At 41.5% G+C, this 21,822-nt stretch overlaps 1 protein-coding gene across 34 annotated transcripts in view; it reads left to right on the top strand.

The window, feature by feature from the left end:
• The window catches only part of Kcnma1 (potassium calcium-activated channel subfamily M alpha 1), a 744,152-nt gene that overhangs the window by 354,885 nt on the left and 367,445 nt on the right, over positions 1-21,822 (top strand). For 33 of the 34 annotated variants that reach the window (XM_031361079.1, XM_031361066.1, XM_031361082.1 and 30 more), the window contains exon 3: positions 2,524-2,585. In XM_031361079.1, the coding sequence (XP_031216939.1) occupies positions 2,524-2,585 (62 nt within the window). Of the gene's footprint in view, positions 1-2,523; positions 2,586-21,635; positions 21,749-21,822 lie in introns of those variants that run through there. The other variant, XM_031361077.1, reaches the window with a different exon arrangement.

Here is a 21,822-nt window from a genome sequence, read left to right as displayed (position 1 = left end):
CCTTCTTACTGAATACTGCTTTATTTGTAGTATATTTGCCTACATACATGCACACTTCACCTTCTTACAAAGTTATTATTATTATTGTTATTTTATTTACTTACACACACAGTTCACCTTCTTATTAAGTACTGTTTTATTGTTGTTGTTGTTGTTTTATTTGCCTGTTGGGAGGCTCCTGGTGGTTGGGACAGTTTGGATTTCCCAATCTCTCTGAGAGAAAGCCTTCTGGCAGGTCACAGGGTCCAAGCTTAGGTCCAGCCAACAGGAGCTCTGTGTGTGTGTTCTTCCCGTGTTCTTTCTGCTCTTATCCTTGAAGATGCCACTGTTTTAGTTTGAAGAGGTCAGCGGGGTGTATTACAAACTCTTGTCACTGATTTGCTTAAATAAGTGACACATTATTCCAAAGTGGAAGCAACTGGGACCGATTAGTGTTATTGATACTGGCCATCCTGCTTCTGGGAAAATACTGCTTTCACGGGAGTGCTGAGATTCTAACTTCTCACAGAATGAAGGTGCCATTGTAAGGACTTTGCTTTTTCCTTTCATAAGACACAGCGTTTGGTGGCACAGGACTGTTTAGTGAGGCCTGATAGCAGCTCTACATTCATACACATGGAGCGAACTGGACAGGGATCTGTGCCCAATCAGCCGTTTATGAATGAAGGGGACCCTCCATCTGCTGTCATCACACCCCTTCCCTTTGCAGCTTTCTGAGAATGAGGTCAGGACCAGGATCTAACTGCTTATGGCTCAGAAATAGTAGCCCAGCTCCAAATTAATCTGACGCTATTTGTCATAGGATGAAAAGCCTGCTTATAGCTTTGTTTCGGGTATACCCTTGCACACAAGCTGTGAATGAACCCATGTGAAGAGCGGAAGCAGAGGCAATCCAGCCAAGAACTAGTCTATTGGTAGCTAGTGGTTGCAGACAAACTGTAGGAGCTGTCTTGCGTTCAATGGGAGCCTTGGTTTGAAAAGCAAAGGCGAAGAATGAAATAAACCCTAGTGGTGTAGTACACTAAGCACACTGCTCTTGAGAAAGGGATGCTAGCTGTTGATGAGAACACTGTGTGTCCCTTGTGTTGTACCCAGTTATTTTTCACACTCTGTGGCTAGCTGATCACCTCTCTCCTGTGGTTCCTTGAGGGCGGGGAGATTGCAGTGCTTTAAATGAGTACTACCACTAGACTGCATTTTATATCAATCATATTAACATACACAGAAAAACAGAGGAGTGTGAAATTTCCTCTTACACACACACACACACATACTAATGCACCACAGCTTAATCATACTTAGTCTTAGCAAAAGAAGGGGTTACTTTCTGTTCATCATCCCAGGCCAGCCAGATTTCTGCATGCGGATCCTGATAGACTCACATTTCTAAGGATCATCCCTTCAGTCTCTTTAAGAATTGTATATATCTAAAGGGCAGGGTTGAGCAGTACACAGGCATTGTGTATGGTGTCTTTTTTTTTTCTTTTCTGTGCTCAGCCTTAATTGCTGGCTGTTGGTGTCTTTTTTACTGGGACCATTTTTTATTGGCATTAATTGTTTCCTCTGTGAAAGATAAAAATAAACACATTGGAAAGTTGAATGAGGGCTAGAGGTGTTAGTAACAGCTTGATCTGCTACAGGTTCCTTCAGTGGACTTTTATGTGTCAGGTGTGAGTCAAAGGAGATGTCAAAGCTGTCTTTTATATTTGTGATGATTTTGAACGAGGGCAAAAAAGCTTAAAGACTGTCATGTAACTAACTGGTCAGATGTATGACCTAGTTCATATTTTTGCATTTAATGTTTTCCCTATGTGATTGAGAAATCTTATAAACAACTCAGAATTGAGCAAATTTACATTGATATAGAATTGTGTGTGTGTGCATAAATATTTCTCTATACATGTACCCAAAGGGACATCTGTAGTAGCAAATGTGTGCTTTTCAAATGGATATTTCTTATGTAGAGACAGAAAGCAGATTAGTGACAGTCTATGTCCAGAGGATAGAACAGGGATTAATTTCACAAGCAAGAAAGATCTTATTGAGATGATAAAAATGTTCTGAAACTGGATCATGGTGATGTCAATAAGTTGGTAGATTTTGCAAAAGTTATTAAAGAATTATGTGCTCAAAATGGATGCATTTTATACCTCAACAAATCTGTTAAAAGTGATCATTCCCTTTAAGTCCTAGGGGTCAGTAGAGAATGAAAAACTATATCCTTCCAAGTCTTTTGACTCTTTCCCTACTGAAGTTTGTTTAAGTCAGTGGTGGAGGAGCTGGTCCTCAAGGTGACAGGGCAGGATCAAAATCCAAGGACACAGGATGGAATAGTCTGCCCTGATCCCTATTGATGAGGAGCAGAGTTACTTCCATTGCTGGGTAAGGAATCAACATCTGGGTTGTCACAGGGCACGGAGCACATGTGCACATGAGATGTGGAAGCAGTTGTTACGACCACTGAGAAATGTACGCCTTCAGCCCCCAGGTCTTAAGTGATGGAGTGTCTCTTTTGTCTTGCAGGTTGTGTTAGTCTTTGCTCTCAGCATTGGTGCCCTTGTAATATACTTCATAGACTCGTCAAAGTGAGTATGCATATATGTTGTTTTGCCCCTTGCTTTTCTCCTAGGGCAATTATGATCCCTTACATTGATGAGCTTATTTAACTTAACACTAGCCTTACCAAGAATCTCCTGAGTGCCAAAGACTTGGAGGAAGGCAGGGCTTCCCTCTGCTTCAGTTATGAATGGGGAAAAGTTCTCTCAGAAGAAAGGCTAGGTTGATACTGATGGTATGGAAGGGAGAGGCACTTGGGGACCAAACCTTCTTGTTGGGTACACAGTTGTAATGAGCTATTTACCGACTGAGTATTTGTACTGAACATGCCTAGAGGTTAAGAGGGCTTCTATGGGAGTGTGCAAACTCTGGGAGAGGGTGACAGAGTCCAACATATGAGTCTGAGCCATTCTGGCCACAACCATAGGATCTTTTTCTTATCCAGAGTTAGATGATATTGGAAGATTTAAATGAGTATGTAGCTGAATCAATGGTCACTGTGCTCCTTCACTTGTGAAACTAAGGAAATGGGATAAGGCATTCATGAGGACTCCCAGAGCTAGAAGTCTATGACTCTCTGAGAACTTCTAGAGAGTGGTGCTCATGCCGACTCCTGGACTGGCAGTTTAGTGATCTGGAACTCCAGGGTGAGCATGCTTCACAGATGATGAATCTTCGGGGAGGCTGAAGAGACCAGGCACCACGGCTACCCTTAATGTTGTGGGAACTACTGCTGGATACATCACTTTTTCCAATTATCCTACTAAAGTCTCAAAGTTGACAGTATCTGAGATGTACAGATCTGGGAATAGACTTGCTTTTCTGTTGTAACACAAACTTGACAGCCCTGGCCAAGCTCAAGAGCCCTTGAGCTTGCAGTCCCCATTGTTTACTTTGGGAGTGGTTTTCATTCCTCTAATGTTGATCCTGCCTGGGTGCTAGTCTTTGATCCTAAAACACCTGCCTTGTTTTCCTGTTGGATCAGACTCTGGTATGCCTCAAATTTGGGCTCAGTGCTCTTTTTCTGATGGCGTGGTATGGTGCCAATTTAATGCACACCTAAATTCTGAATTTCCCAGAGCTATCTGGTCACCAGTCAGGGGATTGTGTGCATTTGGCTATGAAGGCCATACAGTCATGTCAAGGAAAGGAAAAGAAACACATCTACTCATCCATGCCTGAAATTTGCCATCCGTAAGACTTTCAGAAGTCACCTAGCCTGCCTACCTCAGACACAAAGCTAGGCCTTCACCTGTCTTGGGCTGTGAGTCCTTTAAATATCCTCTGAGAACAAGAATGTGCATGCTCTCTTCTTCTGAAATTACTAGTCAAGAAAGAAGAGTATCATTCAGTCTGGAAGTCTCCAGTTCTCCTGTGAGTGAAGGTAAGCTCTCTTTTCATGTTTACTTAGAGATTCTGGAGCACATTTGAAATGAACTGGAACTCTCAAGCTTTTGGTCATTTTTCTCCAATCTCTCTCCAGGGGTCATGGGGCATATCCTGCCAACGCCTGTGCTGGGGCTTAGGAAAGAGTTTCGGATATGTAGTCTGTGTGCCCCCAGAGAGCACACACTTATGTGAAGGTGAGTGTGGCAGTCTGCTAAAGGGACAGAGACCTAGACTGTGCCTCCATTTTCTTTGTCTCCCTTTCTTCCCCCATGTATGTCATGGTAATAAAATATTTCTGGCAGATGGATTTTGATGGTGTCTTTTTTTAAAAAAATTGTGTCTACTATGAGTCAACCTTTGGCTTTGTAGAGTCTGAATTTCCTTGGGAGAGGATGGTAGAGCCTGTTGTTCACCTGGTTGACACTCTTCACAAAGGCCTCCCCAGCCTCCTCCAGTCCTTTGGGCTTAGTCCTGAAATTGCTTAGTCTTTATGAAGTTGATTCTTGAAACCCTTGGTGATTCTGGTTCTCTTAGAGTCATTCAAAGAGTCTTTACCAAGGCTGATCTTCAGTTCTTGTTTAAGTTTCCCCAGCAAAAAATGCCAGTAATCTTAGAGATGAGATTGTCTTCATTCTCTATGAGGGCTGGCCACGCCTTAGCATGGATTCAGCCTTTCCACTTAAACTAGGCAAACTGTGTATTTTTTGGTTTTTGTTTTTTTTTTTTTTTTTTTTTTGTAACAGACTTTGTTTAGCAGGACACCTGTTGCTACTTACATAACTCTGCATTCATGTCTTCTTCTTCATCTGGCCCTGAGACCTCTGACTTGTGGAGAAGCCAGTGTACACTGACAATCTTCCATCTTCCCATTCAGGTTGAGCAAGCATGCACAGTTTAAAGAAATGAATTAAAGTAAAATCTATAATGCTACCTTTATGATAAGTCTAGAAGGCCATAGTCAGAACACCAAATGCAATCCATTAATCAAATTACAATCAAGTTTAGTGAATGAGATGAGATGAAACTCGACATGTAAACTACACATGGAACTAGGGTGAGAAAGTAGAAGGCAAATTCTTAAAGCCTGCCTTTTTCATTTATAACTACTTCTGGCTTGATAGAAATGGCTTGGCTGCCATCTTGGAAAGCAGGATAAATTTCTCTTAAAAATTCTAATAAGTCATTGCCCTGAGAAAAATACCTGGTATTCTAGAGATGAATTTGCATTAGTGTTAACCCTCTGCAAATAAATTGGAGTGATCCTTGCTAGATTGACATGGTTTGTAAAATGATTCTCTTATTGTACTTAATTAGAACTGTCTTCACCTACTTGGTAGATTGGAAGTCTCCCATTACAGAAGCTCAAGATGCAAAGCTTTCCACGCATGGCCCTTTGGGCAATACAAAGAGGGATTGGGGAGATGACCTGGTGAGTAATAGCATCTACTGATGCTTATGAGGACCCAAGATCAAGTCACCAAGGCATTTCTGAAAAGGTGGGCATGGTCTGTAACTTCCAAGCTTTGTGGGGTTGGAGACAGGAGGACCACTGGGCTTGCTTGGCAGCCATCTTAGCTCTGGGCTTGGTGAGAGACTCTGCCTTAAAGAAATAAGTCAGAGGGTGAGAAAGCAGGACACCTGACATTCTCTCTTGATCTCTGTTTGCACATGTATCACACATGCATACACCACACACATAGAGAGAACCTCAAAGGGTACAGATGGGCTTATGAAACAGGTCCCAGGGATGGACTTGGCCAATTGATGTCAGAGAGGCCAATTTAGACTGTGCACAGAGGCAAGCAGAACAGATGCTTGTTCTAACTCAGTGAGTCAGCAGAAAGTTCAGGCAAGAAAGTTCAGGTTAACTTTGCTATTGGCAGGTATAATTGTAATTGGTGATGTCCCGCCCCTTTCAAAATTCACTCAACTCTGGTAATCCCACATATCTTTGCTTTTTAGTTCTCAGTCCAAGACAGACAGATCCCCAAGTGGATCTTTCTCAATGAGGTGTTTGAGAGGCCTTTGGGTTTTATTTTCCTTATGTCATCTCTATGGGAAGAATCATTTGGGTTATCTGCAGTGATTATCATCTATCTGAAAAAGATTGTCCTGGAGCCTACAGATAAAGAGAATCAGATTAAATGGGCTCCAATGGTACACCATCATCCCAGTGAAAGATAGTAGAAAGAGTCTAACAAAGGGGGCATTATAGCCAAGACTTGGTTGAGATGCCTGTAATATCAATGCCTTCAGGAGACTTGTAATCTTATCCCTTCAAAGGTCCATGTTCTCCAAATTCCCCACCTCCTAATTCTGATTCTGACTCTGCAGGTACTCCTTCTCCTATGGATCCTGATTTCTGTAAGGCAAAGACTTTTTTAAAATGTATATAACCAGGGTCTCAGCGGGTAGAGGCATCTACTACATAAGACTAACAACTGGAATTTATCTGCTGGAACCCACATTTTAAAAGGCAGAAGTGGTGATGTGCTTCTATAAAACTAGCATTCCTGTAGTGAGATGGGAGGCAGAGACAGGAGAATCCTCTAGAAGCACGTGGGTCAGTTGGGCATAACATCAGAAACAAGAGAAACTCTGTCTCAACATGCTGGGAGGTGAGGACATGCTCCTGAAAGCTTTCCTCTGGCTCCCATACCTGCACTGTGGCATGTTTGTTACCATACACACACATGTGACACATGCAAACATATGTGCACACACATACACCCATGCTAAATAGTTTTTAAAATTGCACAACCAAGTCAAATGCCTCCTTCAAGGTCCTATGAATGTTAATGTCACTGTTGCTTGCTCCTCTCCTCTCCTTGACACCAGACCAAATACTTACTGAATATATTAGGTGTGAGGAGACCTTATAATGCCAGCATGGGGGAAGGGAAGCAGGGTTCATGGATGGCATAAAGCAGCAGTCCCTGCTGCTTCCTTCCATAATTTTAAAAGAAAGTTGGTAGAGACAGCCATTCTCAAAGCTCCGTGCACCTGCATTTTTCCAGTGGTATTCTGGGAAAGGATGACTCACATGTGGGGAGATATTTATTCCTTTGATTCATGCTTAAATGCTGCTCCTTCTTATGCTTCAGTTACGTGGATTATGAATATTTAATGCTGCATATACTGGAAATGAAGGTCAGATCCTGCTCACTGGCGACTTCAAAGCAGCCTCCATTCTGAAAGGCATACCACCTGCTGTTAGCAGAGGGAAGCAGAAAGGTTATGCATTGTTAAAAATCTTCCTTAATGACTCTGTCTGCACCAAAATGACTGGTACACAGTTGGGGCTGCCTTTTCTGGCTTTGCCAGCTTTTGCTCTTGGCTTCTGGTTTAAGGCCTGCCACTTGAATGAGTTGGACATTTGGAAGGTAGAGCCGTAGCACAAATTTTGTAGCATATCCTATCCAAGTGCTCCATTGCCAGGGAACGACTACTTCTCCATCTTCATAAATTTCAATTTGTTCATTTTAAATTCATTCATTCATTCATTCATTCATTTATTCACTTTCACAACTTCAATGTGAAAATCTTAAATTCTTCCCAGGTTGTGACAGTTCTTATAGTTAAACATGGCTGCAGATAATTATACATAATTTTGCAATAGAAACTGACCAGATTGTTTCCATAGTCTCTGGAAACACAAGTGACACTGTTATTATAATTCAGAAATCCAGAGTCTTATCCAAACCTGTTATTATTTTATAGTTTTACCTTTCACTCCTCTTCATATCTCCACTGTTAACTCCTCCTTCATCTGATAAATTTCTTTCCAAAAAAAACCCAGGGAATTAGAAGATGGCTCAGTTAGTAAAATGCTTGCCACAAAACCATGAGGCCCTGAGCTCAGCAGCAATGCAAAACTGAGTGGGGTACAGTGCATCTGCAGTCCTAGTGTTAGGCGGTAGGTGAGACAGGTGGGTCCCTAGCATCCTAGTCACCTCTTTGAACACCAAGTTAGTGACTCATTCTGTCTCAAAAAGGAAAGTGGAAAACAATTGAGGAGCATACCCGATTTCCTTTTCTTTTTCTTTTTTCACTGTTCAAGGTTTATTTGGTATTTTCATTGGCATGCCACTGAGTGGTTGGTTCCATCATCCACATGCATATCTTACATTTCACATAGTATTGCAATGTACACTACAGACACATATAATACATAAAATATCCTGTAGAACACTTATGCGCAAGATATGCAACCTCTAGCTGCCACATGCTGTGCACACAAGTACACACACATCTGTGTGCATACACCCACACAGACATATGCATGGAACCACACACACTTCCACACAAATTTGAATAATAACAAAAGACTAGAGGGAATTTGTGTCCCCATTGTTGGGCTGCCTGTGAATTAGAGTACTAAGCACATTACAGATATTATTAATAGCTTCTTCTAATACCCTAGGTCGAGCTTTATAATTCCCACTTTACTAACTAGAAGTCTGGAACCCTAAAATTTGTTTCAAACCATATAGCTAACAAGTCCTGAAGCCAAAATCTCACTCTAAGTTGTCACCAGTTTCCCCAGCCCCCAGTGTCACTTGCAAATGTCAAGGAAGAAACCTCCAGACTAGAAAAGTTTTAGAAAGAGCTTGGTGCAGATGTAAGAATGGGAGCTGCTTTGGCTTGCCTTGTCATGTCCTCTGCCTTCTTTCCTTTGTCTTCTCTATCCCCCATTCTCATCCTGAGAGCCAAGTCTACAGTGGATAGCTCTTGAGAGAGCCCCATCACCATCCTGCCCCCTACATCTGCTGTGGATCACAGGGAAATTGATGGTTGTTTCTCAAGAGTCCTCATACCCATCAGATTCTTTCAAAGGACTAAGTTTCCTTACCCACCCCAACCTGCTTTGCTGTGCATTTTATTTGGCACACGAAGCAGGTAGGAGAGATGCCTTTTCCTCTTAACTGAATACACTCTTTTATCCTTTAGAGAGCTCCAAGGCTTAATCTTTTGCAGTTTAGCACTTTTTTTGTGTGTGAAATTCATATATATAGCAAGCACTATTAAACCAACAGAGTATAGGAAAAGTGCCCCCCCCCAAAAAAAGGTTTGTTGGAAGGTATTAAAAATAAGTTTTAAAAAGTAACCTCTTTCTTTCATTACTTCTGTTCTAAATCACTGTGCATAGATGTTGACTTGGTGTCTCCAATGTGTCCAACCACTTGGCCAACCACTTGGAAGGGATGGGTTCCCTTGTAGTGGGTAGTAGCTTTCCTTTTAGCCATTATGTAGCCTTTCAGCATGACCAACTAGTGTCAGGGCATAGGGAGAAAGAGTCTGGACATATCTTAGCTGTTAACTTCCTTTAATGGAGCAGGGTCTTTGTAGGTAGTGTTCTGAATAATTAGCTCCAGCATTCCACCTTCTTACTCTATTTGAGAAAGCACGGCATGCACTTAACCTTTGTTGAAGAAGTCAACACAAATCACAGTGCATGTGAAGCATCTCTTTCTTCTTCTCTTTTTAAAGATACTCCCCCCTCCCAATTCTCACCATCCCTCAGTGACATTTTTATTGCCAGGCTTTGGTTTGGAAAATTATGGGTAGGGAAAGTTCAAGGGCAGAGTGTTCAGAACAGCACTGCACATCTGTGAGGGGGAACACAACAGGAGAGCCAACAGCTGTTGAAAGAATAGAGTATCAGATGGTGGAGGAGCTGAGCTACTGAGAGATGGAGATGGGTTGCCTTCAGGGTAGATGCCATAAATAGTTCCCAATGGGAAACATTTTTCCTTTTAGAATCTAGCCTCTCATGACTCCTTTTAATTCTGTGATGTCTAAGGAGCGTTGACCCAGTCTTTCTACATCACCTAGTTTTTCATGTTGCCATTCTCATTAGTGGGGATAAACTTGGTAGCAAAGACAGGAAGAGAGGATACAGAGGGATAAAGAAGGCACATTCTTTACCTGTCTGCTTCCATGTGGATGGATTTAAAGCACATGGTCTCTTCTTTGGTTATATAACACTAGATTGACTTTATTTTTTCTCAAGTGTTCCTCCTCTACCTTCCACAGCACTAAGACAGTCTCTGTCCTCACTCATCCCTCACTGTGCAAGTGGTTCCCTGGGTACCATAATGAGATGGCATCTTCAAGTGTCAAAGAGTATGAATGTTCCTCAGGCAGCTTATTAGAGTATAGGGGACTCTGTTGGGAGTAAGAGAAATGAATGAGACAGACCTTTCAGGTTTGATAGCAAAGATGACTTGGGAATAGAGTTCCCTTCTATATCTGAGGATTAAACAAACTATGGTTTGAAAATATTGTCTAAGCAGATCCCAGTTTTACATATCATACACAGATATATTTTGTTTCCATTACTCTCTACACAACTGTTACTACTAGTACAACATTAACATTGTATTAACTATTATTTATAATCTAGAGATAATGTAAAGTATAAGGAAGAATATGTATAAGTTATATGAAAATGTGTCATTGTTTCAAATAAGCAACTTGAAGGTGCATGGATTTTGGTATTCATAGGGACTCCTTGAATCAATTTCCTTGAATATAAGGAAAATGTGTTGTCACATCTTAAAAATCCCTTGGTACCATTAATCTCTGTGCCTCAGCACCCTCTCCTTTAATTGCAGGTAAACCTGGCAGAAAATATAGGTGGTGAAGGTACAGGGGGCAGAGAGAACTTCTTTCCATGCTTTTACTTCTGTATGGGTATCTGTAAAGGACCAGGTCTGTTCTTTGGTTGTATGACATTAGGTTGAATTCCTTTGTCTCTCAGAGTTTCCTCTTCTACCTTTTAGATGAGACTAGAGGTTAAAGTCACCTGCTCAAGGTCACCAAACCAGACAAAGAAAGTACTATAATCAGAAATTAAATCCTTTGAGATAATGCCCTTCTTCTTGATCTTTTGTGTCTTTTCTACCAAATTTAAGCCATGAGCAAAGATGTCTTATGATTTACCACCTTTTTAAAAACAAAAAAAGCATATTGACTTTTGGTGCCAATTAAAAACTCTAAGGTCTTCATTGAAGTATAGACTTTCATGCCAGGAGAAAGTAGAGATAATCCCAGGTGGAAAAAGATTAAACCAAGACTGAAGGATTTGGGGGCCAGTTAGCTTTGTCTTCACTGGCAAGGAGTCTTAAGCTCTTTGATTCCCCCTCTCTCTTTCTCTCTCTGTCTCCTCTTCCTTCTCTCTCTCCCTCCCTCCCTCCCTCCTTCCCTCCCTCCATTCCATCTCCCTCTCCTTTCCTTTTTTCCTTTCCTCCTTTCCTCCCTCCCTCTGTTGAACTCTCTCTCTCTTCCTCTCTCTCTCTCTCTCTCTCCTTCCCTCCCTCCTTCCCTCCCTCCTTCCCTTCCTTTCATCCTTCCTTCCTTTTCCTCTACCTACTCCAGTCTGTCCATCTGTCTTTCTTTTCTTTCTGCTTTCCCCTGCCTACCCCCTAACCTCATTCCAGAGTTGGAGAAGTTGGCATTCACCTGTGCTGTGGAAAGCTGACAAGGCTGGGCCCATTGGTGTCAACTCTTTGGCATTTGCTAGGCATTACTTTTGAGAACACTGTGCCCAATGGCTCATTTGTTTTCCTCATGAAAATATTATCTTCTAACTATGCATATAAATCCACATTTCCCCACCTTACAGAATTAGAGTGGACATTTTTCTGCCCTCCTCACCATTCTCCAAGATTTAAAAGGAATGTTTTGGATGACCCAGCACACTCTTAGCACTTTGGCAACCCTTAAGAGATGGTTTTCTTTGAGGACAAGTAAAGGAATGCATCCTCTTCTAGATTCCAAACTCACCCAGGTATTTTGTAATTAACTTTGAGTTTATGGCACAGGCTTCTGGGTTTCTCCCTAGTCACATCTTAGCCCTAGTACTGTCCCAAAATCACAGAAAAATGCATTTATGAATTGCTGAAAGCCAGAGTGGGATCCAGCTGGAGGCACACTGGCTTAGAATGCTGCAAACCAAACAGAAGGGCAGTGCTCATGACAACACAGCCAGCCAGGGTGGCACTAGGTGGCAGCAGATGTTATGGCTTCATTTTGGGATTTATGAGCTGCAGGGCATGTGACCTCTCTCTTGTTTTTTACCCCTTGTCCTCTGTCCTGATAACTTGAAAGATGGTCACTTTGGCAAGACCCTGAGCAGTGATGAGTCATTTGTGATATAAAAATAGAATCCTTTGCAGTAAGAATGCCCTTGGGACTTTTTGATGCATAAGTCATTTTTCAAGAAAATTTGGGAAGTAGGAGGTTTTGTGTGTGTGTGTACATGTGTCATGTGTGTACATGTATTTGTACACATATTAGAGGTAGTAGTGAATAATTCTAATAGAGTAGGATATAGCATAGGAGCATTGGTTTTAATCTCATCACAGTACCAGACAGGATGGGATCTATGTACATATGAACTTAAACATATCAATCAATTAATCTATTGAGTGACAACCATGTTTGATACTGGAAAATACTGAATACCATGGCTAAGTCCAGATTTTTCTCATCATGATGTTTAAATTGTATATATTTTGTAAGAGGCAGTCCAAACTTCAAAGGGATCAAACAGACTAACAGAGATTTTATAAGGTAATATATTCCAATTGTTATTCAACTGACACTAAATGCTGGAGGCTGATAAGCTGAAAGACATCCCCTTACAATGGAATGTTTGGCTCTCAGGATATTTCCAATTGAGGAGACAAAAAGTCCTCCAAAAATTCCTGAGGGGACTCTTACTATGGTCTGCACATTGGTCTCATGATTTTTATTTTCAGTAAATGAAGCAAAACCCTGTCTTGAAATTACCCTTCTAAGAGCAGTGATTGGCTTTAGACAGACAATGGTGGTGCATGGCTGTAAGCCCAGTCCTTGCAAGGTAGAGACAAGAAGAGCAGAAGTTTATGACCACCCTCATTGACATAGTAAGTTCCAGACCATCCTAGGCTACATGAACCTCTTTCAAAAATTAGAAGAGGGCTGGTGAGTTGGCTTATCAGGTAAAGATGCTTGCCACCAAGCTTAATGACCTGAGTTTGATTCCCAGGATGTACTTCAGTTAACCTAATTTGGATAATACTTGACAGCAGGCCCAGAGGTGATTCTAGACCTCATCAAGTTGACAATTAAGATTAATTACCAGAAGTATATGACATAATGAGAAGTTTTCATAAGACTTCATGAGTCTTCAAGTTCTTATATACCATTATTAGGAGCACTTAGAAATGGATGGAGTAGATCTGATGAGGAATATGAGGTACTGGGGTCTTGGGTGTCTTCTAAAGTAGACCCAATTGCTGCTAATTATTCCCATGCAGAAAAACAGACGTATGTGATCAGATCTTGTGATGCTTCAAAGGGAAGGGAGAAAAGTGGCCTTACAAATTGAATCTCCAATTTAAAAATACTGGCCACTGCCATAAAACTCTCCCAGTGTCCAGCAAGCCAAGCAAAACACCTCTGCAGGCCAGATCTTGCTTTCAGCCTCTACTCTAAACTCTCTCTTTCTGTTCTTGAATTAGCTCAGCTCCAGGGGTGCCAGGAAATTTTCTTAACTCCTGCTCCTTCATCCCCCAAAAGGTCCCTTTCTCCCTCCAAGATGGAGAAACTTTGGTCTCTATGTGCCCAGGGATTATTTCTCATAAAGCACATTTTCAAACAGTGCTTAATTAAATTCCCAAGAACTGTGTGCTATAGTAATAAATCAGCTACAACTTACTGTAAAGCTCCAAAGCTACATATCATAACCCCTACGTCATCTCTGAAAATAACATCTTTAGAACCCCATAAACATACTCCTTTGTTTGTTTAAGGACTGCAAGGGCTTTTTAAACATGGTTGCTAAGTCACAAGGGAGTATTTTCCAGGACATAAATGGAAACGAGCATAACCCCCTTCAATTGTCAAATTCTTTATGAGAAGCCCAAATCTGTCTATTCTGCTAGTGCATTATCTTGACCAGTACAGACTTAATGATACTAAATATATAAGTGTCAATGATCGCTGCAGACTTTTCTGCCTTATTTTGCTAAATGGGCACATTATACAAAGGTTGGCTTCATTTCTAACAAAATAGATAGAAAGTACAGATTGGCATACATAAATCCTGACCACAGTTTTAATCAGCCTAAAAATAACGATTTTCTGAGTATTGCATTTAATGTTTCCTGGTAATTCTTAAGCTGTTGTCCCTTCAAAAAAAATGGAAGTGTGTCTGGGAAATTTCTCCCCAGATATGGTACCCAATGCAGGCTTCACTTCAGTCACTGAGCTTCTGGATTTTGCATGGAAACTTGGCAGTTCAGGTTAGCATAGCAACAGACTTTGAACATGGAGCTGGGACTCAGATATTTTCAGAACTAGAAAAAAAGAAAGATGATAATCTTATGCCATTTCTGACTTCCATACAGCCATTCTGTCAGGCTGGTTTCTGCATGGAAAATACCCAAGCTTCCTTTTACCTGTTGTTACACACAGGAACAAGTTGTAGGCAGGGTACAAGTCATTTAGTACTGAGATTCAACTTACCCCCTTCCTGAGAACACTCTGCCCTGTGTCCTGAGTCCACACAGTAATGGAACATAAGCAGATGGCTTTCTGTAACTTCCACCCTCACCCAATGCCAGAAGATGCAGAGATTTTGAGATACACTTGATCTTGATGTCCCGAGGAACTGCAGAGACAGAATGCAGAGAAAGGTGAAAAGACCCCACGGTGGATGCAATTAGGAGTCTCCACCTGTGCTTTTCCTCTAGCAGCAGGGGGAAGTGAGCCAGGAGTGCATTAAGGGCCATGCTCTCTCCATAATAGCAGGGCAAGAATAATCAAGCAAGTTCTGTAAAGATCTACATCAATAATTGAGACACATGCCAGGCAGCGGCGCAGCCTGCTGGGACCTTCAAATACAATCTGTTATCAGGTGCGGACGAGGCTGGAGAAGTATAAAAGGAGGCTGTGCATCTGTGTGCATGTACGTACACAGACTTGGAGGAGGCACAAGAGAGTCTCAGTCAGCCCTGCAGCAAGTGGAAGCATAGAAGGCAATGTGTATAGCTTCTCATGTGGAATGCACATGACCGTTTGCAGGTCAAGCACACCCTTCTTTGGGAATTGGATGCTACAGAAATATTATTGGTCAAGGACCCTAACATTCATCCATGGATCCCATGCTGAGGGCTTCCTCCCTCTCAGCATGTTTCTCTTGCTAGTTTACTGCAGTTTCTTCTTCCGTAAGGATCCTGGAGGTTCCAGAGTCTTTGAACTTAAAAGTTGAACAAAGATCTATTGGCAACCCCTGTCCTTTCTACCTGCAGACTAAGTCCAAGTGTCATTCTTTCTGCTCTTGTAGCCAAATGCATTGGAATCTGGGCCATGCAGAGACTGTTCACAAAACCAAGTAAGGGAGGTCTTATCTTTTCTAGCTTTCCCTACTGCCTTAGTCAGCATAGACAAGAAGAGTCAAAGGGTACATATTGCTGGGCTAGTCTGAAATCTCTTTGCATTCTACTTCTCTCCTGGTTGTGAGCTTCTACATTACTAGAAGTAAATATCCTCCTTTGGCTGTGATTTGGGGGTGCAGGGAATTAGCAGCTGGTCATATCACCTGAGATCCATGTGCTATGCCAAGACCTAGGCACCACTGGGTACAAACAGATACAAGCAGCTGCCATTTCTCCATGTAGCTGCATCTACTAACCACCCTGATAGAGAAAGAGTCAGGTTTGGGGAGTCACTGGGGACACCTCTTGGTTCATCCACAAGGCTTCAAACCAGTTTGACAGGAAGCAGAAGAGCAGCTGGGGCTGAGAGGCCCCCTCTTCCACGAATTTCCCCACCTCTTCCAGATTCCTTCCTGTCCTCACCTGTCTCCAAGCCAGCCAGCTGTGACAGTTTAATTGGTGTGGGGAAGGAGAGGCAGTAGGAAGCAGGCAGGGGTGACCAGTGTTCTGGAAGAAGGAGACTCCTCTGGGATGAGTGCATGGAACCGTGACAGACAGGCCTGAGAGAGCTATATACTGGCAGGTCAGGGAGCCTGGCTCCTCTGAAGTAGGAATGGCTTTCCAGACTCTTCCTCTTTGGACTGGTAGGCAGAGTATCGTGCATTCCAATTGGTTTCTCGGTGCCGCTATTCACTGAGGAGCCAAGAGCTATGCTGGGAGGCCCTGTGCAGAAGTGAAGATTAGTGCAGAAGATGCCTAGTGCGTTAGCAGCAGGACTGAGCCCTTTCCTGGCTGAGTTCTGTTCTCCTGCTTTATGTTGTGCATCCCTGAACAAACTAGTTAACCTTGTGAAGATGTAAGCTTTTCCCTTTGTAAAATGGAGTGACTCTGGTGACAAGGGATAGAAATAATGATGCATGTGAAAGCTCTCAACACAGGACTAAGCACAAGGGTAGCTCAGGACATTAGATGTCATTAGCGTTGTCTTTTATTTATTTATTTATGTTTTGTAAGCTTTCAACTGGTTTTTTTTAGGGAAAGGTATGAAGAGACAAAAACTAGGAAACAAAACAGTACATATTAGAAAATGGTTACAGTGATCATATGGGGCAGTGGAGACTATCAGGCTTCTGAAATGGCAAATCTCTACTTATACATGGCTCACAAACTAGAACAGATATCAAAAGATACAGCTGTTTCACAAAATGAGACAGAGCCAGGAAAGACCCAGATCCAGCCAAGAGTGTGGGATGATTTTGCATACCATTGCGTCAGTTATGGAGTTAGATTCGTAGACCATGTTTTCTGATTTGTGATGGAAAACATTTCTGACCTTGGGATTGGCTAACAAGTAGCCTGAGAAGCACTTTGGAGTCTAAAAGAGAGTCTGCCTTCTGGACTGCTCCAGGAATTTAGGGAGCCTTTGAGGAAGAATGCAGGCAAGCTAGCACCGGGTCCAAAGCCATTGGGTAGGATTAGCTAACGCAGAAGCAGGGAGGGGTAAGGCTAGCAGCTAGACTATTCTCAATTTTTTACCTTAACTGCAAGTTTGGGCTAGAGGGCATGCCCCAAACTACTTTCAGCATTAATAATTCACTCCAAGGGATCCCAGAATTCACAAAAGTAATTGTATTCATGGTAACAGTTTATTACAGGGGAAGAAATAAGAGTAGATTGGGCAAGGGAAAGAGGTGCACAGGGCAGAGCCTAGGAAGTTTCAACATGTCAAGCATGGCACCTCCGTTATTCATATGTGACCACATGCCGTTCATACATGCAGTCTGGAAGCCCAGGTCAGCCTGAGAGCTCAGTTCCATTAGGCTTGATCATGTAAACCTGGGTGTTTATATCCATGGCTACCTGACCTCAGTCTCTACCTGCTTTCCCAAGACACATGGTTAAACCGTCCAGTGTGTTCATCCCTCATCCTGAATCAGACAGTGACCATCGGGTTGGCCCAGCACCCCAGGGGAAGATGCTTTGTTGTCAGTTATGGCCTCCCAGAAGTGGAAGGCAAAGATTAGAGCTTCCTTTGAGACAAAGCTATGCCGATCTATGTAAGACATGTAGCAAGGCCAATGTATAGACTTTTCCTGGGAAGTCTGCAATTGGCTTCTTCTACCACTTATGCAAGTAGCAGAAAAAGAGGGGAACCCAGTTTCCTGAACTTCAATGCCCACAAGGTTTTGTTCATGTGAGCACCTTTACTGTTGGAAACATATGTGGCTTAATCCAGCCCTTTAAACCCCATATACCCGTAGACAGGATTACCAGTAAAGGGAGTCTGAAGCAGGAGATGGTGAAAGTACAGCCTGAATGTATGCTATGGAGGCAGGACGTACCCTTGTCACAGGGATTCCTTGCTACCAACCCATTTGCTGCTACTCTGAAGGGATGAGGACATTTCCTGTGCTTTGTTTCTCTGCAGACCTGTTTCTTTGTTTCCTGTTTCTTTGTTTCTCTGATGGATGGTTCTCCAGTAACCCTCAATAGCCTTAAAGGATAATACCTGTCTCTCTACTCCAATTTAACTTCTGTACTGTAAGATTGGATAAAGTCAAAGCCAGATAACTCTTGAGACCTTTAGCTAGGGAATAAGAAAGCAGATCAAGCCTGTCATTGGGCCATTCTATCTCTTTGTAACCTGACCTCTAACCAGGGATAATTGGAATTCAGCTTAATGAATGCTTAATGTCTCACGTGGATGAAGCTATGTCCTAATATTTAGAGATGCATGCTGATCCCAGGAAAGGAGTGAACAGGCTGTGGTTAATGTCTATTAGCATTCACTGTGCTTGCAAAGCTTTTCTATGCAGATAGGTAGATCATCACTTTGCAATTCATTAGTGGTGTGATCTTGCATTGGTGTCAACTCCTCTGACATTTGGTTTCCTCAACCATCAATGTGATAATAATTTATTACTGCCTACAAGGTACTGGGCAAATGGAGCACTAGGTACTTATTCTGGGTATGGGGCACACTGGTGTTTATTAATCTGGATGACAATGGTAGCATAAACATGGGTCCTCTCACATGGAGTGACCTGGCAGCACCTGGTTCTGCTGTGTTTCTGCTCAGGTGTTTTTCTGCCATGGTCCATAAACCAGACAGTGGAAAGAACATTTTGTTGGAAATGTCTGCTGAACTCTGCATTCCAGGGCATATTTTTTTAACTTCACAGGATCTTAGCTTTCTTGATTGCACAATAAGCAAATTTTTCTTCCCTTTCTCTAACATTCCTATTTCATTTCTCCTCCTTGAGATGTGTCTTATTATAGTGAAATGTGGGTTCTAGGGCAGGAAGACTGGCCACAGATCATCACTTTGTAATTCATTAGCTGAGTGATCTTGTGTCGGTGTCAACTTCTCTGACCCTTGGTTTCCTCAACCATCAATATGGACAATAATTTATTACTGCATGCAATGTATTTACTGTTGGGCACATGGCATCATACATTCTTACTTGTGGGCATGGGGAATACTAGGTTCTTACTATTGGGCACAGGGTACATTGGTGTTAAACTAGATGAAAATGATGGCACCAACATGAAATCATTTCCACAATGAATTATGCATCAGTAGTTTGGTATCGTTTATCTTTATTTTCATGAAGCCTATGGCCTAGCTCTTGTTTAGAAATGACTCAGGACTTAGTAGCTCAATGTTTATTGAGCAGCTACTATGTGCCAGGCACTATTTGAAGCTTTCAGCCCTTATTTTCTAGTACAAGATGGGAGATGAATGCATAACTGACAAATAAATAAATGTGATGATTTCATCGATGATAAATATGAAGAAGATAAAACTGATAATGAGGAAAGCTAGATTTCTTCAGTGCTTTTGTTTATGTTCAGGATTCCTTTAGAGGTCTAATAAAATTTATGGCTCCCTTGTTAGAGTATTTTTAACTATATTCGTGTCATGTGTCATACAAACATTGGATTATAAGGAAAACAATTATCTAACTATGCTGTTAGAAGAATCTAAGAAATAAACTTATGATGCAGCATGCTTGATTCTTGGTGAAGATATTTTTATCAATGGATTTCAACACTTATAACACACCAATGCAACTCATCAATAACATAATGTGTTTGAAGAGTTATGTCACATTAGTAATCTTATCCATAGATGATATCTAGAATTCTACTGTCATCAAAGTCATTCATAGTTTCCATTGGTTGTCTCTGTTTTGTAAAGAGGGAACGCCACAGATTTTAATTAAAGGATAATGAAAGTAAAGTTTTCTCTCATTCAAGATTGAGGACTCCCTCAATGAACCCCACAAACTGCTGCTCTGTGGCCAAGGTCAGGAACCCCAAGATTGTAGGGCTCCTGTGCTCTGGTTGGACTTCAGACAGATGAATGAAACAATTTCCAGATTTTAAAAGTCATTCTAGACATAAGTATCAATGGAATCAACTTGGGAATCAAGACATGAGCCCATATTGCTATAGTTGGCTACATTTCCCACCAGCATAAGAAGATCCTCCAGCGGAGTGAAGGACAGCTTGTGGATGCACAGTGCTGGGTGACTTGGCTATCTACATGTAAATAAACTCACACTCTTACCTTCTACCATAATAAAATGAACTCAGCAGACTGGAGTTTTCCCTTCCAGAACAAAACTGTTACACAGGGTTGAGCCTTTGTGAGATTAGGTTTGACAATGAATCTTTGAATGTAATTCTATAAGCAGAAACAACAACACCCCAATAGATATATTAATAAGAGTGAAAAGTTTTGTGTGTCAAAGGATCCTATGAAGAAAAAGCTGCTGCCCACAGAACTAGAGAAAATGTTTGCAGGACATGTATTTAATGATGAATGCACTGAGCTACATAAAGAGCTTTTCTTTCTCAGCAATGAAAAGATAACCTGATTTTAAAATGGAAAGAGCTGATGAATAGCTCTTTCTCCAAAGAAGATGCAAACATAACCAACAAGCATATGAAGGAAAATCAATCGGCCACATTCAGTTCTTAGTCATCAATAAAATGCAAATCAAAAGTACAAGATACCGTTTCACATTTCCTAGGACCTACAATAAAATAGATCAGAGTGAACACCCGCAAGGATATGGACAGATTGCCATCCTTGTGTATTATAGTGGCATAAAAGCTCTGGAACATTCCTCCAAAATAATTTTCCCATCCAAGTCTTTACCTGAAAGCACTGAAAGCATATGTCTGTACGGAACTTGTACCAAGAGTTTATAATTACTCATAATAATTAAGTGGTGCAAAGTGCCATCAACACCCAGAAATGGGTGATTGGAATATGAGAATGTGATATATCCAAGCAATGAAATATGACACTACTATAAAAAGTAATGAGGGCTGGTGAGATGGCTCAGCAGGTAGGAGCACTGACTACTTTACCAAGGGTCCTGAGTTCAAATCCCAGCAACCACATGGTGGCTCACAACAATCCATAATGAGATCTGACACCCTCTTCTGGTGTGTCTGAAGACAACTACAGTGTACTTACATATAACAATAAATAAATAATTCTTTTTTAAAAAATAATAAAGTTTCCACCTATTCCATAGCATGAATGAAACTAGAAACCCCTATACTAATGTGAAAGAGTCAGGCAAGATCATTCATAAGAGACTCCATTGATACTATCAAGGACAGAGGATTGCATGGAAACAAGAATAGATGAGTTCTGGCTTAAGGCTTCAGGAATGCTGTTAGCAGGCATAGCAGGGGTTGATAGTGGAATGGTACTAAGTTTCTTTTTAAGGTAAGAAAAGAATTCTACAATCCTTTTTAGGGGTAACTATACAACTAAAAACAATTGAGCCATATACTTTAGCACACAAATTGTATGGTACAACTCTATAAGTTGTTATAAGATAAACACCTTATTGGTTCTGGCTGGGGGAAATGTAAAGGTAAGAAAAATACTTGGAAGGCTGCCTCATTAGTCTTTGCTGGGAGATTGATGTTTCCATTGGAAGCATTGTGGACAGAAGAGCCTTTCAGTTAAAAAATTGGGAAAAATAAGAGGTACTCCTAAGTTGTGGAGTTTACTAGCTAGCAGTTTTCTCTCAAAAGGCATGAGTCCTGGTTACTCTCTGTAGAAGTATTGGGAGTGCTAGACTTAAAATCCAAAATGTCTGAGTACCATGTTAAATAGTTGGTAGCCAGCCTGAGGGACTACTGGGAGGTGGTCAGTCTTTTAGGCATTGGGTCTCAGGGCCTTTGAAGAATTTATGAACACCCCAGTACCTCCTCTTTCTGTGTGCTTCCCTGCAGCCATGAAGTGAATATACCTCCTCCCTCAGGCTTCTCTGCTACGATGTATTAGCTGCTACTGACTGAAAGGGACAGAATCAAGAGACAAAGCTGACATTTCTGGAACGATGACCCAAATAAACATTTCTTCTTTGAAAAAAAATGTTTTAATGCATGCTTATTTAGTTGTTATATATATATATATATA

This window comes from Mastomys coucha, unplaced genomic scaffold, assembly GCF_008632895.1.
Source record: "Mastomys coucha isolate ucsf_1 unplaced genomic scaffold, UCSF_Mcou_1 pScaffold9, whole genome shotgun sequence".
In the NCBI taxonomy this organism is placed as follows: Eukaryota; Metazoa; Chordata; class Mammalia; order Rodentia; family Muridae; genus Mastomys; species Mastomys coucha.
The sequence above is the reverse complement of the archived record's forward strand: the minus strand, read 5'-3'. Positions and strand labels throughout refer to the sequence as shown.